Source organism: Peromyscus eremicus, chromosome 4 (assembly GCF_949786415.1).
Source record: "Peromyscus eremicus chromosome 4, PerEre_H2_v1, whole genome shotgun sequence".
Lineage (NCBI taxonomy): Eukaryota > Metazoa > Chordata > Mammalia > Rodentia > Cricetidae > Peromyscus > Peromyscus eremicus.
The window spans coordinates 123,876,053-123,891,815 of NC_081419.1; the positions used below are offsets into that span (position 1 = coordinate 123,876,053).

Sequence of the window (15,763 nt, forward strand, 5' to 3'; positions counted from 1 at the left end):
CAAGAAACATCTCTCTGAGTCTGCCTCCTTATCTGTAGGGTTGGATCAAAAACTATGTCAGAAAAAAAAAAAAACTGATCAACAGTATTTTGGGAGAAAAGAACTAATAATCGACAAGGAGTAAAAACAGTAACTTAAAATACAGATTTGAGTTATACAGCATTTGCACGGATCGGTCAAAATCCAGCAAACTGGTTCATTGCCAGTAAAATTCATATCAAAAGAGAAAAATAAGCACATACTGTCTATCCTCTGGTTGATGAGGATACACGCATGTTGGAGAGCTTGGGAGGAAAGCACTCACCAGGTTTGAGTGACTGTGACATCCCCCCAGAGACACATATGTTTGAACACTTGTTTCTCAGCAACTGGTACTGTTTAAAAACATTAGAAGGTGGAGCCTTGCTAGAGTAACTAGGTCACTTGGGAGCAGGTCCTAAGGGTTATAGTCTGGCCCTCCTTCCTTCCTGAACTCTCTCTCTCTGCCTCTTGACTTCCACACAATGTGACTGTCTCATGTTCCAGCCGCCACAGAACAGCCCACTGCTATTCCTTCAGCAGCATGACAGACTGTACGCCCTCAAACTGTGAGCTAAGAGTAAGCCCCTCCTCCTCTCCTTTGCTTCTTGTCATGTATTTGGTAGTGATGAAAAATAAATGGCTAATTCAGTTCTGATACCCACAACTCACTTTGAAAGGCACCAGAAAACAGGATGGATACCCAGACAAGGGGTAGAGATACCACACCACAGAACAACTGCAAAATCTAGGTAGTTAGTAGATGGCTGCACTGCTTCAAGTTTTTCATAACCAAATGTCAAAAATAATCAAAATTAGCACTATTATTCTTATCTAATCAAATCACAATCTTTAAAGCAGTTCTGTCATGGTGTTTTAAACGATACTCACTGGTCAGCTGTTGATCATAACCATAGCTAGCGATCACTGGACTGGGAATCTTGCAGTCTGACGCTTATGCTCAGCTCAGCATCCTTGGGCTGACCCTGTAAAGTCATTTTCCCTGCACTGACCACCTCGTTTTACCAAGAGGGAAGTGGTGCCCTGGGAGACCGCACAGCTTTGCCAGACCATCAGCCAGGAGGCTATTTTGAACCAACGAGGACCAGACGTAAAAACATGACAAAGGCCATTGGTGCCGTTCAGGGAGATTCTATCTACAGGTCACCTGTGACTGCTATGGGATGGTCTGTATGTCAAGTGTGTTGCTTATTGGTCAATAAATAAATCACTGATTGGCCAGTGGCCAGGCAGGAAGTATAGGCAGGACAAGGAGGAGAATAAAGCTGGGAAGTGGAAGACTGAGTCAGAGACACTGCCAGCCGCCACGACGACAAGCAGCATGTGAAGATGCCGGTAAGCCACGAGCCATGTGGCAAGGTATAGATTTATAGAAATGGATTAATTTAAGATATAAGAACAGTTAGCAAGAAGCCTGCCACGGCCATACGGTTTGTAAGCAATATAAGTCTCTGTGTTTACTTGGTTGGGTCTGAGCGGCTGTGGGACTGGCGGGTGAGAGAGATTTGTCCTGACTGTGGGCCAGGCAGGAAAACTCTAGCTACATGAGACTCCCAGGTCCTGTTTATATGCAGCTGTCCGAGCCACCTGCAAGCTTCCTGGAACCAGAAAAACGTATCAGCATCACCACTGCCTATAACAACTTCCCCTCTTGTTTTCTTTGCAGTAGTCAGTGATATTCAGTTCAGGACCCACTGCTCCACCATTTAGCTGTATCTGCAACCCTTGTGTTTTCTTTGTGTATTGTTTTGGGGTGATGCGTGTGTGTGTGTGTGTGTGTGTGTGTTGAGACAGAGGCTTTCCAGGTAACAGGCTAGTCTCACACTTGCCATCTTCCAGCTTCCTGTCCCATGTGTTAGGATTACAGGTGTGCACCACCGTCCCTAGCCATGCTGAGTTTCTTTAAATGGTCAGGGGTATAGTGTAGCTCAGTGGGAGGGCACTTGCCTGATATAACCAATGTCCTGAATTTGATCCCTAGGAGAAGAACACCAAAATATATTTAAAAAAAAAAAAAAAAAAAAAAAACGGAGTAAGAATCTGGAGCTTGACCTTTGACTCTACCGGGCTTGTGACTCCTAAGTTACCCTCAATGCCATCCCACAGGGCATCTGGAAGGAAATCACATTATTTCAGAGGGTATGTGGTAAGTATGTGTGTGTCTGTCTGTCACCTAAAATGGCCAGGAAAGGGCTAACTAGGCACCTCCACACACTCACTGCAGTTACAGAGTGTCTGTAACACTTTGCCCTAACAGCAGACACAGCCATCCAGTTCTAAGCCATCAGAGACCAACCCAAGCACTTTGGACAAATCCTGCATGTTTATAGAGGGGCAGCTTAGTAAACACTTCACTTGTGCTCAGAAATTCGTCTGTCTAGCTGGGAGCTGCTTCATTCCCATCAACCTTAAGTCTCTCTTGACTTTAATGAGCTGGCTGCAATCCTGAGCATTCCATGTGGTTTACCTTTAACTTCCAACCACAAATCTCAGCAGCTCACAGACTGCCAAATACTGCTGCATCCGGCCACAGGGCACTCTTAGTGACCTGCCTATCAGCAGTTCTAAGCATACCTGGGATGGGGAAGGAAGGAAGGAAGCACCAGTTTTTCAGGCAGCATCAGGGCAAGACCCCAGCTGTTTAGTTAGTGCCTCTGGCCTGCCCCACATGGTGTTCATCTTTTAATGAATGATAGTACCCAAGCAGCTGCCTCAGCTCCTTTTTAGAGGGATGTATGTGGACGTGCAAACGGAGGTGGACCCAAAGTCCTTAAGAAGCTGCTGAACTAGCCAATTCACACAAGCAGCACTTCCCAAGATCACCTGTACAGAAGCCATCTAGGAATCTCCTCATCCAGTCTGGTAGATTCCAGGCTCCTGACAGTAAGATGTTGTTGGTCTGTGGGTCACATGGAGGCTGAAGCCAGATACCAGAGAAAAGAAACCAACACAGGTCCTGAGCTCAGCCCAGCAAGGGAGAGAGGGTCAAAGTATGTCACAGCCTTCTAGCTATTAAGGCTACAATATGCCTGAGGGCTGGTGGGATGGGTAGATGAAGGGGTGAGTGGGCCAGTAGCACCACCAGGGGCTACAGAAGATTGAAACTGTCACCTCAGAGCTGGAGAGTTGGCTCATGGTTAAGAGCGGGTACTGTTCCTGCATAAGAGTCCAGTTCCTGACCTCCACACCAGGTGGCCCATAACCACCTCTACCTCTGACTCCCGGGGATCCAGTGTCCTCTCTTGGACTCTGTGGGAACCTGCACTCTCGTGCACATACCCACACACATATATACACGCTGTGGGATGTCTTTCTGTATGCTGTGAATATGTGTTATTCTGATTGGTTGATAAATAAAGCCATTTGTCCTATGGCAGGGCAGGATGGAGCCAGGCAGGAAAATCCAAGAGAGATAGTGAAAGGAGAAAGGAAGAGGTGGAGGAAACGCCATTCTGCTGTCCAGGGAGTCGCATGTAATGGCACACGGGTAAAGCCACAGAACACATGGTGACATATAGATTAATAGAAATGGGCTGGGTTTAGTTATAAGAGCTAGCTAGCAAGAAGCTTAAGCCATAGGCCATGGCCATACATTTGGTAATTAATATAAGCCTCTGTATGTTTATTTGAGTCTGAGTGGCTACAAGGCCAGGTGAGACCGGAAAAATCTTCTGGCTACATATACATAATTTAAAAATAATCAAAATACCTTTTTTTAAGTCACTTTGCTTTCTATGAAAGGCAGCCTAAGCACTTTATGCCAGGATTGATTTTGGTCTGGAATAAAACTAGAATTCCAGAAGCAAATGGAAAATGAGTATCCAGTTGCCCCCAAGTTACCCAAGCATCCACAAGTAACTGTTATGCTCAGATCCCTAGCCTGAAACCGTTTCTGTGAACACTCCTTCTATGTCCCTGTCATTCCCAGGTCCCAACTACCACACCATCTCCCTGCCCCCAGGACACAGTGTTCTCACTCATCAGTTGAATCTCAGCTTCATCTCAAAGAGACCTTCCCTCACTATTCAGCCTGAATATTCTGTCATGCTTTGGTTGTTATTGCAACATACTCTAACCAGTAGTAACTGATATAAAGGCACGAAACAAGTACTTGCTGGATGACTGATTGGTCATGCAAAGCCTGAAGCTACCTGGAGGAGAAAAGTCATACTCAGAAGACCTGATGAGGAAAAGACACAGAACACATAGTGGGCCAGAGGCATCACTATAACGGTAAATTGTGTCTTTAGCCAAAAGGATTTTTTTTTTCAGTGCTAGGGATAGAACCTGAGGTATCATATCTGCTAGGTAAGCATGCTCACTGAGTTACGCCTATCCTCGGCTAATGAGACATCAATGAAGAGGCAATACCCTCCCTGCTGGACCACAGCATCTGTGAGCAAGACAACCCAGAAGCAACAGCTTCACATAGCCGGTCATCTGAGTACCCATAAATCACCATCAATCTATAGCCAGACTCCCCTGAACGTTCCCTATTTCATCTAAAATCTTGGTACTTCATCACACTCTCAGTACTCGGTGCCCAGACAGTGATATCAAAGAATATCAGCCTTTTAAAAAAAGTTTAAAAAAACTTGTGTTGTCATCACCCCACCCACCACCCCCATCATGACGTATATAGAGAACTATCAGTAGCTGGTATTGATGGTAGAGTAGTTCTTTGATTCATGTTTAGACCATCACAAGATAACAATGGAGGGCAGGATGGTGGAGGGATCCTGGAGCTAAACTGAATCAAATCAAGTTCTGCTACTATGTGACTGACCTTGGGCAGGCCACTTAATCACTTTGAATTTTACATCAGTGATAAGAGATACTGGCAATGAACGCTCCAAGGGTGCCGTTCAAATCCAGACTCTGGTAGCTCATAGCTCCCGTGTTTGCCTTGTCTGTCTGAGTAACTTCAGCCCAGGGTTCTGTTGGACAGATATTCTGTGTGCTCTGATACTTGCCACAACCTGCCTTGTCTGCATCTCCTTTTCCTGGGATAACAGAATATCCCCAAAGCTGAAACATCTCCCAGTGCTTAGGTAATTCCATGTCCTGAGCCAGACACGGCAGCAGAATTGAGCCAATGCCTCCCCAGCCCCTAACATCGCTACAAGAATCTTCAGACATCAGGTATCACCAAGCAAACACAGAGCCAGAGTCCTTCCAGACTGGGAACCTTTTGTGTTAATGGTCAAAGCAGGCGTCATGCACTTTTCCCAAAACCAAATTGCAGAAAGGTCCAGGTCCCCCCTTGGGTGACATACAGTACCTGTAAGTGATCCTCACTTCAGTCCCAGGCTCATCTCTCTCCCAAATCAAAGCTACGGTCTCAGGGGACTTCTGCACATGCTGATCCAGGCAGTTGACTATGCAAAGAAAAGTTAACAGATGTTATTCTGGATGCTTTAGAAGAGGGCGGAGTAGGATTTGATCTGCTATGGCTTACTATTCCTGCAGAGCAGGCTCTCCTCCCACAGAAAGGGTGCTTGCCACTACTGCAAAAAATGGACACAGTCACTATACAAACATGATCTGTTCTGCAAGGTGACCTTGCAGTCACATCACTCCAAGGGTCCCCACACCGGCTGCATGGGGCATCACCATCCAAGACTCTTTGCATAATAGGTGCTAAGCTGGACATGCCTTTCAAGAAAGTGCTGCTCCCCTCCCCCTCTGTTGCCCAAGCTCAGCTCACATGGCTTGATGGAAAAACACACACACACACACACACAAGGTCAATGGGCTGGTTTACAGAAAACCTGAGGATTAGTGGGCTCAATTCTGCTGACATCCTGTTCACTGATTATTTGATTTTAAAGGTGAGCCTAACCCATGCTGGTTCCCATGGTGGCCCCTTCTACCCAACCATGTTTCCACCAGTGGCCTCCAATCTTCAGAGGTGGACTGTGGCAAGTGTCACATAATTTTTTCCAATAGAACACTGGGGCTGAAGTTACCTAGACAAGACAAACCTACTCACAGAAGCTAAGAGACACTTGGGATTGCAACAATAACAGTCAGAGCCTGGATGTAGACAGTGCTCTTAAGGACCCACTACCAGTATTTCTCATTACTGATGGGAAATGTACAGAGATTGAGCAGCCTGCCCAAGGTCGCACAGTAACAGATCGGAGTTTGACTCAGACTAGCTCCAGGGTCCCTCACACTGCCCTCCACTATCTCCCTCAAATAGGCAGCCAAGAGCTGCTTTATGCAGCAGATGGAAGAAGCTGGGGCCAACCTGTGGCAAAGGAGAGAGGAGATAGGAAGAGGTGTGAGTCCACAGACAGATGAAACTTGGAACTGTGGAGAGCAGTGAAGAGCAGGCAGGGGAGACTAGGTAGCTCCTGCCAGGGGTGGAAAACCAAGGCTGTTGGGGAAGAAACTCACAAGCTGGCTTCACAAGTATCAGCTGAACATGCCCCCAGCCTGAGTCTTGCTCACCAATGTGGTGCCTGTGTGTGTGTGTGTGTGTGTGTGTGTGTGTGTGTGTGTGTGTGTGTGTGCGCGCCTCTGTGTGTACACGGATACCCAAATACCAAGAGTTGTCATCCTAAAATCATGGTTTCATGGCTTCTAAGCAGCCAGCAAAGAGGTCACCCCTTGGTACAGGGCCATGTCCTCAGCTGCCTGGCCATGGAGGTGACTCTGAGCCGGTCGTGACAAGTTGGGAAGGGTCACCTGAGAATCAGTGCTACAGAAAGGCCTGAAGGAGAACCAGGACAGGACTGGTTAAGAGCGGAGTGTCTGGGCTGCTCTGGACACCTGGGAGCTAGTGATAAATGTAAGTCCTTCACCCACCTAGCTGTGTTGGGAGGCCACAGGAGACATGTCCCCATATTCTCCCCAGAGAATCTCTGCTCTAACCCACCCTGACTTGTGTCATCCTGAAGAGTGGACTGGTCAGATGCAACAGGAAGCAGCCTTACAGAGGTCCTGGTGTCCTAGTGGACCTGCCCAAACCCCAGTCACGGAGCTGCAGGAAGGGGCTCAGACTCCACAAAACATCACCTGCTCCCACGACAGTCAGGGCACCGGCATCCTTCCGCCGCAGGGAGTGACTGACTCTGAACGGAGACCCTAGGCCCTGCAAAGCCCAGCAAAGTTTCCTGCCTGTTTCATGCCAAGAAGGAAGGCAGGCTGAGACAGGGAATGAAGAAGGCCTGGCACAGGTGGAAAGCGTCAGGGTACAGCTGGGTGGTCCCGTGGATTGCTTCCTGGGGCTGACAGATGGCACAAATCTAGGCAGCTCAGAATAGATAGATCCCCAAATCCAGTGTTCCCCAGAGGCCTCCCACACTGAGAAGATGCTAGACCACTGGCTACCAAGGCCCTCAAAGACATTGCCGTCCCTGCTGGACAAGCAGAGTCCAAAGAGCTCCCCCTGCCCCAGGGTCTTTGCACTGGTTTTCCTGCCTGATACTGCCACCCCTCCTGTCCACGCTACAGATCTTGGTCTATATTTCTCTCACTGCACGTGTCCCTGTCTGTGAACCCCCACGCTTCTCACCCTTGAGTGATATCAGACTCCCCAAAGAGCTTGTTAGCACGCAGGAGCCCAGGCCCTGTGAAGCACACCAGCCTCTAGCAGGGCCTGTGCATTTTAAGCAAACAGTCCTGCTGCAGCCTGTCTTGGTAGATGCCTGTGTGTTTACATGTACACCCACTATGTATGTAGCTTCCAGATTCCATGGAGATTGCGTTTCTTTCTTCCTAGTTGGGTGGAAGGTCCTTGTTAGCCCTGTGCAACACCTGGCCATGCCTTACTGGCTGGTAGCCTGGAGCTGCCTGAAAAATCCTTAAGCCTGGCCCTTGGCCAGCCACCCACTAACTACAGACAATGTCCTTGTCATTTACATCAAGTCTCAGCTTTTTAATCCACAGGGTGGTGTAGCAACCTCTGGGCAAGTCTAAGAATTAGTTGCTCCCAAGTGTGTCATAAGATTGGGTCAGAGGATGTCACAGTGTTCCCAAGGAACACACCAACAGAATAATCCCATTCCTTAGAGCCCCCCCCCAGAGTGGGGCCTGACAGAACCATGGCCCTGAAATGCCATGTTCGTGATGGCTTTTAGCACATATTTATGATTCCTTCTGCTACCTCAGTTACAGGGAAGGAAAGACAGGAGGGAGGGGTAGGAAGGAAAGGAAAGAAGCAAAGAGGAAAAATGGGAGAGAAGAAGGTAAAGGGGAGAGAGGAAGTGAAAGGAGGAGAGAGAAGAGAAGTGAGGAAAGAGGTAAGAGGGGAAAAGGGAACTTGGGGAGGGAGGAGAGGAGCTGGAGAAAGGAAGCAAGACACGGAAGATTTACCAAATCTCTACATTTAAAAAAGTAACAATCCGAAGAACTGGGCAGTGAGACAACAAAATTCCACCTTCAAGCATTTACAGGAAGAACTGGGCCAGGGCCCAGCACAACCGAAGGCAGAGCTCAAACCCCACCTCCTGCTTTGAGCCTTCCAAGTCCCCAGCACATAGTGAGCCGCTGTCCTCCCACTTCTCAGTGGCCCACACTGTGTACAACTTCCTGATTCTGCCCAGGAGTCCCCATTGGGGGCATGATGCTCCTCCCCCCCACTATCGGGGTCACAAGGGCCATAAGGTTCCTTTCTCATGGGGACTGGTTGAGAGCTGCAGTTCTTCCCCAGCCCTGTGGAAATCTTGAGCACGCTGCCCCAATACAAACTTACTTGTTTACTGTGTTAAATAAAAAATTATAGGAGACCACTGTGATCTAAGCTCTAGCACAAACCATACTAAAAATCAAAATGGAGTTGTTCATACTGAAGTTCACATCACCAAGCTGAAACAGGACTGCTTATCAGACCTTTGGAGAAATCAGGATGGGAGACACAAAACCTGGAGCCAACCTTTTCGTGTGCCTGGTGGTGAAGTCCCCCCTCCTAATGCTTATACAGAAAGGGAAAGCCAACAGAGTGTAGGTGAGCTGTCCATTATTTCCATATTGTCCTATCTCCCTGTCCCTGCCTTTCGAGGAAAGTATCTGAAAGAGCCAATCAGTTTTCTGATCTCTATTGTGCCTTTCTCAGCCCTTCTCTGTCTATAAAAGCCAGCTTTCAATAATTGATATATTTTATGAGACTAAGTGTTGTCCATCTGAGAATGTTGTAATTCCCACCTTCCAACCCTGGATTTGTAATCTGTGTGTTTCAGCTCCGGTACTATGACAACGGGCATTTTCCATTGTTTCTGAGGTTGGGCCTTTGTGTCTCCATCTGTATAACAGGACACCAACCATTCCATGGTTGCATCATTAAGAATGGGATATGGCCCCTGAGAGCAGGGTGCCTGCTCAGCCGTGGGCTCCATTTCAGTCACTGTAGCACACAGCCCAGCCCAGATCCTACCACAGCCTCTGAGCAGTTAATGCTTGTTAATGAATCAGAGATTTTTAGTTTTATTAACAACACAAAAAAATTACAGGAGTGTTGTTTCCTCCTTTAGCAAGATGGCAAACAATAAAGTGGGTTTCAAACTCCCACCCCTCCCCCTACAGGGCTAGGAATGGAATGCAGAGTTCCCTACATGCTAAGTAAGTGCTCGACTACTAGGCCACACCCCTAATCCAAAAGCTCTGATTGGTTGTTTAAATATATCCCCCTCACACCCCTCTCAAATTTAAGTGAACCCAGAACACAAAGCCTCAGTCGCCATGAAAAGAAACTGGGGTTAGTAACCACACTGCGTATTCACAATGGCTTTCCTTAAATAGCGGACTTCCCTGGCACATTCTGAGAACTTTCGTCCTGAAAGTTCTATTTGCCAACTTTCCAGAAGCAACTGCTATTTAAAGCAAGTGATGCTTCTGACAAGTGAGAAGAATTCAGATTCTTCCAGAAGCCCCACTTCATGAGCTTGGAGCTACATTTCCAGTTGGAGTTCTTTTAAAAACAGGCTTTGCCTGCATTGCATCATCTCAGCATCGTCTGATCTCTGAGTCACTGCCATCGAAGAAAGAGCATCAGCACCATGACTTCTAGCTGTGCGGTGCTCCCAAAGCATCAAGAGGGCTGAGGGTAGAACTCAGAGGTGAGTGGTGCCTAGCCTGCCTGAGAACCTGAGCTCCATTCCCAGCATAAAAGAAGAAGGAAAACACACACACACACACACACACACCCAAGAAGTCTCAGTATTTAACGGCTAGTTAAAAATAGTTTAGTTGCCGGTTGTGGTGGCTCACGCCGGTAGGATTTGCTAAAGGAGGTGGAGGCAGGAGGATCACGAGTTCGAGGCCAGCCTGGGCTACACATTTTGGCTGAGTGGTGGTGGCACACGCCTTTAATCCCAGCACTCGGGAGGCAGAGGCAGGCAGATCTCTGTGAGTTCGAGGCCAGCCTGGTCTACAGAGCTAGTCTAGGACAGGCACCAAAGCTACAGAGAAACCCTGTCTCGAGAGAAAAAAAAAAAAAAAAAAAGGTTTAGTTAAGCCAGGCATGGTGATAACTTTATCTCAGTACTTAGGAGGCAGAGGCAGGTGGATCTCTGTGAATTCTAGGTCAGTTTGATCTACATACGACACCTTGTCTCCAAAAAGTTCATGTACATAATCTTGCTAGAGTAAGAATGCCTACATTAAAATAAATCAGACTCAAGGTCTGGGATTTATAAAATAGGACTAAAATGTGTGTAGTGAAAGCAACATATACACCATGACCCCCTGGTTTTAGATTCGCAGTTTCCTGGCATCCTAAGTATACATACACAAAGCAAAAATAATTGTGGAGCCCTACAGAAAACAGAGCCAAATGATCAAGGACAGAAAAATCCTTTTTCCATTATGGCTTTCCAAAGACCCTACTGCAAAGTATGTTTCATAAGCATTAGAGGCAAGTCAAGGAAGGACCTGGAGACTGTACCTCCCCCCCCCACTCCCCCCCAAGCCAAGGGGCTTCCAACATCACAGCTCACTGTCACAGCTTGGGGACACAGTGTGTGGTTCCCTGAGAGCCATTTAGGCACCTGCACATCCTCCAACCTCCTGCTTCCCATCCACCCCAGACTATGGGACTCAAACATGGGGGGTCTATTTCAGGTGGGCACAGTACTCAGCAGCATTCCTGAAGGACATGGGTCACTACATCCACCAAATGTTTCATTAATGATTAACAGTGGTTAGGGCTGCAATGTGCTAAGGACAGCGTCAAGAGCTTTACAAGCTTCATCTCACCTAATCCTAACAAGAGCCCCAGCCGAGTGTGCTGAGAACCACATCTGGTAAGTAAGAAGGGCAAACAAGTACCCTCCCCACCTCAAACAGGCTGCTCGGAAGAAGCTTTAATTTCTGCACAATTCTCTTGACCCTCTGGACACAGAACTTTCCATGAACCTAGCCATTACACTGTGAAAAGCCTTATGTGGTTTGGGGAACAAGTTTCAATTGAGCCCAGCCTGAAATTTCACTTACCACAACTGTTTGAGTCCACTCTCTGAAACTGTGATAAATAACAGAGGATAACTACCTCGACAAAGAAAAACAATGATTTGTATTGTAGTTCAAAGGCCTGCATCTGGTGGCTTTTTCTTATTTTATTTTATTTATTTTTTTGCCTAGGGAGTCCTGAGACAACGCAGAGCATCACATGGCATAAGACATGGGTTATCTCTTCTGGCCTCTCCCTCTTATAAAACACCGCGATCTGACCTAATGTCTCTGCCCTGATAGCCTCTCCTAATCCTAGTTACCTCCCTCATAATACCTGACAAAGGCACTTTACTTGGGGAGTTTATTCTAAGCATAGCTCCAACTCAGGCCCTCAAACTAGGAAGTGAGAACTAGGCTCGAGATGTCAGGGAAGGCCCTGGGGGGCCCTGTCCAGAGTCCTGACCTAGGACCACAGAGGGTCATAAAATGGTCTTGTATCCTGGGCGAGGTTAAATTGAAAGTATGTAACAATGGTAACAACAACAGTGTTCCAGGACACACTATCTTTAGTTCACATATAAGGAAACACGGGAAGCATAGCACAGTAAGAACTGAGACCTCAATGTAGCGTAAAAGGCGCAGCTGAAGCCACCAAACTATGCTGTACCAAGCACCTGCACCTGGAAGATACCCAGCTACCAGGTTTCTAAACCTAAGGGTCTAGAGTGGGCCCCAGAATTTGCATTTCTAAAAGCTCCCTGAGAAGGCTGCTGGTCCAGGACCATGCTTTGAGAAGCATTAGTCTGGAGATCCCTGAAAGGACAATAGTGTCACTCACACTTTTTGGAACAAGCTGGCATTATCACACGAGACAAACAGATCTGGTGCAAACAGTTCAACCACTTCACAACTTCCTGGGTGGCTCCCAGGGCAGCTGCAGTCTGTCCCCTTTTCACACCATGACCTCTGGGGTTTGCAGACACTGGTAAAGGACAAAGACGCTGCTGACAGTTACACAGAGAAGCTGCTTTCCTGCAGGTCAGCTTGCTGAAGTTCAGCTTCTGGCTCACACAATTCTAAAGGTGGAAGAACAGAGGCCAAAGAATTCCTTGAAGACCACACCCAAGCCTCACCATAAGGTTGATACCACTCCTTATCAGCTCCAAGCTTGAGTGTACCAGTGGCCTTGGCCTCTTAAGCCTTGGGGAGGTTTCCAAAGAAGCCACACACTTTCTGCCCTCTTCCTTCAGCAAACATTTTTACTCACTTCAAAGGCACATTCCATCAATTCTACAGACCCAAGAACATCCCCCAAGTTGGAGATTTTGCTGACTCAACTCTAAAGGCAACACTTTAGAGACTCATTTAGATTAAACTTGCCAAGTAATATACAATATGGGGAAAAAATGACTGGTCCAAAGTTTCTTTAAGGTGTTGTGCTTGAAAAAAAAAAAAAGACACTACCTATAATTTCTGAATATAGTAAATCAGAATTGATACAGCTTATTGATTACCAATAAATCTGGACAAGGTTCTGTATCTCCCAGCACTGTGCTGGCACAGCCAGCTTAACAAATGAGTATTACTTCCCTAACCATAAATGGGGAGATTGAGATGCACCAAAGTTAATTCAAGTGAATACAGCAGACACCAGAATCCTCCTCTAACTGGTCCTTGAACAAAGCATCACCTTGCCAGGGGGACCGTCAGTTCCTTTCTTATGCATCTCTGACCCACCCAATCCTTACCCCCACCCCACTGGAAGGCAGAAGTCCCTGAACCCCTGCCGTGCACCAGAGGCTCAGCCCCTCTGTCCAGCTCCTCCTTCAGTTCTTGGACTTCTCAGTGCCTCAGTGGTCCTCCAACCTTGGCAGCACCGAATTCAGACTCATCAGAAAATAGACAGCTGGTGACTGGTGTGTCTCTTTGGAGAATGAGGAGGAGGCTACATGGCCCAAGCTGGCCTTGAGCTCGGCCCAGCTCTTTCTGACTCGACCTCCACAGTGCTGGGGTTACCTGCCTTTGACACTGTAGACGTTTGCCTTTGGGGTGCAGTTCTGAGACCCAGAACTTCCTGCCCACACACCCCCGAGAAGAGAGATAACCGGTTCCCTCCCAGCGGCTGGTGCTTTCTTCTTCCTGCACCCACCAGGGCTCTGTTTACACTGCAGGGCTTGTCCCCAGGGTAGCTGCGAACGCTAGCACCTTAGCACGTCAGAGGATAACAACCTACACACTGCGTTTATCCCGCTGACCTGGGGGCCCCTGAGCAGAAAAGTCTCAACTCTTGGAGCATGCGCTCTCTCCACCTAGGCCTATCTGGGGTCGAAAGCTGTGTGCCCACCGCGCTGGAGACTCCCGAGATTAAAGTCTGAAGAAAGTGCCCCCAGAATCTGAGCTAGGGTAGGCCACTCTGACCTCAAATTGGCTATCCTCAAGTTTCCCGCTTGAGCCAGCACTGCAGGTTTGCGCGCGTAGCCGGTGCTCCGCCAGCTGCAGTCTCCGGACCGGGTGGGATGCAGGACAGGGGGACGTGGCATAAGGATCAGAGTAGGTGGTGAAGCATACTGGAGAAAGGGGCCAAGGCCTGGGGACAGCTGCTACTGACAAGGGGCCTCCCGAGTCTCGGCAGGACTGAGTTGGTCCCCAGCAACCCACTCACCAGATACATTCAACTGGCCTCCCAGGAACCAGCCGATCTTGCCCGTCCTAAAGTCGCAGTCCCAGACAGTGTGGTAGGGGGTGTCCCAAACTAGTGTGTCACGGGCCAGCGGCCCCCAGAAGGCGGCTGGCTCCTGGGCCGCCTGAGCGCTCAACGCAGGGTATGAGCCCGGCTGCGCTGCCTGGGGAACGCTGCCTAGGAGCCGAGTGGCGGTCGATAGGGACACGCTCAGCAACCACCCCGATTGTCCGGAGCGCCCGTGCAGGCTACGCAGCAGTCGCCCCACACCGCTGCCCAGGCTGCGCGCCGCCATCTCGCCCGACGCCCCACGCGGGTGCAGGAGCCTGAGCGCCCCTAAGAGTCTCCACCGCCCCGCCCCGGCTCCGCCCCCGCGGCCACCACCCACTACTCTCCGGCTTCACTGAAGCAGCTTCCTTGAGCCAGCCCCGGCCCCACCTCTTCTCCCCGCCTGGAGAGGGGTGCGCGCAGTGTGGGGGTGGGGGGTGGGGGTAGGGGCGGGATTGCTGTGCACCCAGTGTCAGGCTAGCCTGCGCTCTGGGCTTCAGGTTCCTGGGTTTCTGCGATCGCTTTTTGCAACCAGACAACTTTCCCCGCTCACTACAGCAGCTGCAAGTACGTGGGCTGCCCAGGCTCCCGACGTAGGACGTGGGCAGCGCTCTGAGAAAGGAAGGATCGGATTGGGAAAGCTACTAATGGGTCATGAGAGCGAAGAGCACAGATGGTGTGGATGAACAGTCAGTCGGTTCTGCATTCCAGAGACTGAAGTCAAATCTTTCCTCCCTAGGTGACCTCCTGAGAACGAATCCCTCTCCCAATGGTGCTGGCCTGTACCACCACTCCACTCACACATAAGTGACCTCTGGAGGACTAAAAGGCTGATAAACAAGCCTGGGGGGCCTTCAAGCCCGGAAGAAGGTGCTATGAAGGCCAGAGTCCAGGGACCGTATTCATGTCACCCAGCTGCCGACCCCAGTCCTGGCAGGTATCGATCGCTTCTTACCCTGGGAACCTTCGCTGATTTGAGATGATGGGAAGCTATGGTGAAGAATAAAATCAATGTTCTCAGCACGTCTAGCCTGATTGACACTATGCACCATCATATCCGTCATGGAGACGAAGGTTTTGTTATTGAAGAATCAAGAATAGAAAGAAATGTGTCTCTACCAAGTACTTAAGTGGTATCAGCCGGGCAGTGGTGGCACACGCCTTTAATCCCAGCACTCAGGAGGCAGAGGCAGGGGCAGGCGGATCTCTGTGAGTTCAAGGCTAGCCTGAGCTACAGAGTGAGTTCCAGGACAGGCTCCAAAGCTACACAGAGAAACCCTGTCTCGAAAAACCGAAGAAGAAGAAGAAGAAGAAGAAGAAGAAGAAGAAGAAGAAGAAGAAGAAGAAGAAGAAGAAGAAGAAGAAGAAGAAGAAGGAGAAATCAAGAAATGGAGAAATCAAGAAATTTCTTTTGGATTTTCCAGTGTTGTGGAGTACAGGTTTTTGAAGTATGACCTAATGATTCTCTGGATTTCCTCGGTGTCGTTATGCCCTTCTTCTCGCTGCTGATTTTGTTAATTTGGATATTCTCACTCTGCTTTTTAGTTAGTTTGGATAAGGGTTTGTCTGTCTTGTTGATTTTCTCAAAGAACCAACTAAGAA

The 15,763-nt window shown here is 48.6% G+C and overlaps 1 protein-coding gene across 1 annotated transcript in view; it reads right to left on the bottom strand.

Moving 5' to 3' along the window:
* Positions 1-14,434, bottom strand: part of Acss1 (acyl-CoA synthetase short chain family member 1) — a 55,942-nt gene extending 41,508 nt beyond the window's left edge. The window contains exons 1-2 of the mRNA XM_059261589.1: positions 14,096-14,434; positions 5,321-5,417 (exon numbers count right to left, since the gene is read on the bottom strand). Of these exons, the coding sequence (XP_059117572.1) occupies positions 5,321-5,417; positions 14,096-14,408 (410 nt within the window). The 5' untranslated portion in view covers positions 14,409-14,434. The remainder of the gene's footprint in view (positions 1-5,320; positions 5,418-14,095) is intronic.
* Between the last annotated feature and the right edge of the window lie 1,329 nt (positions 14,435-15,763).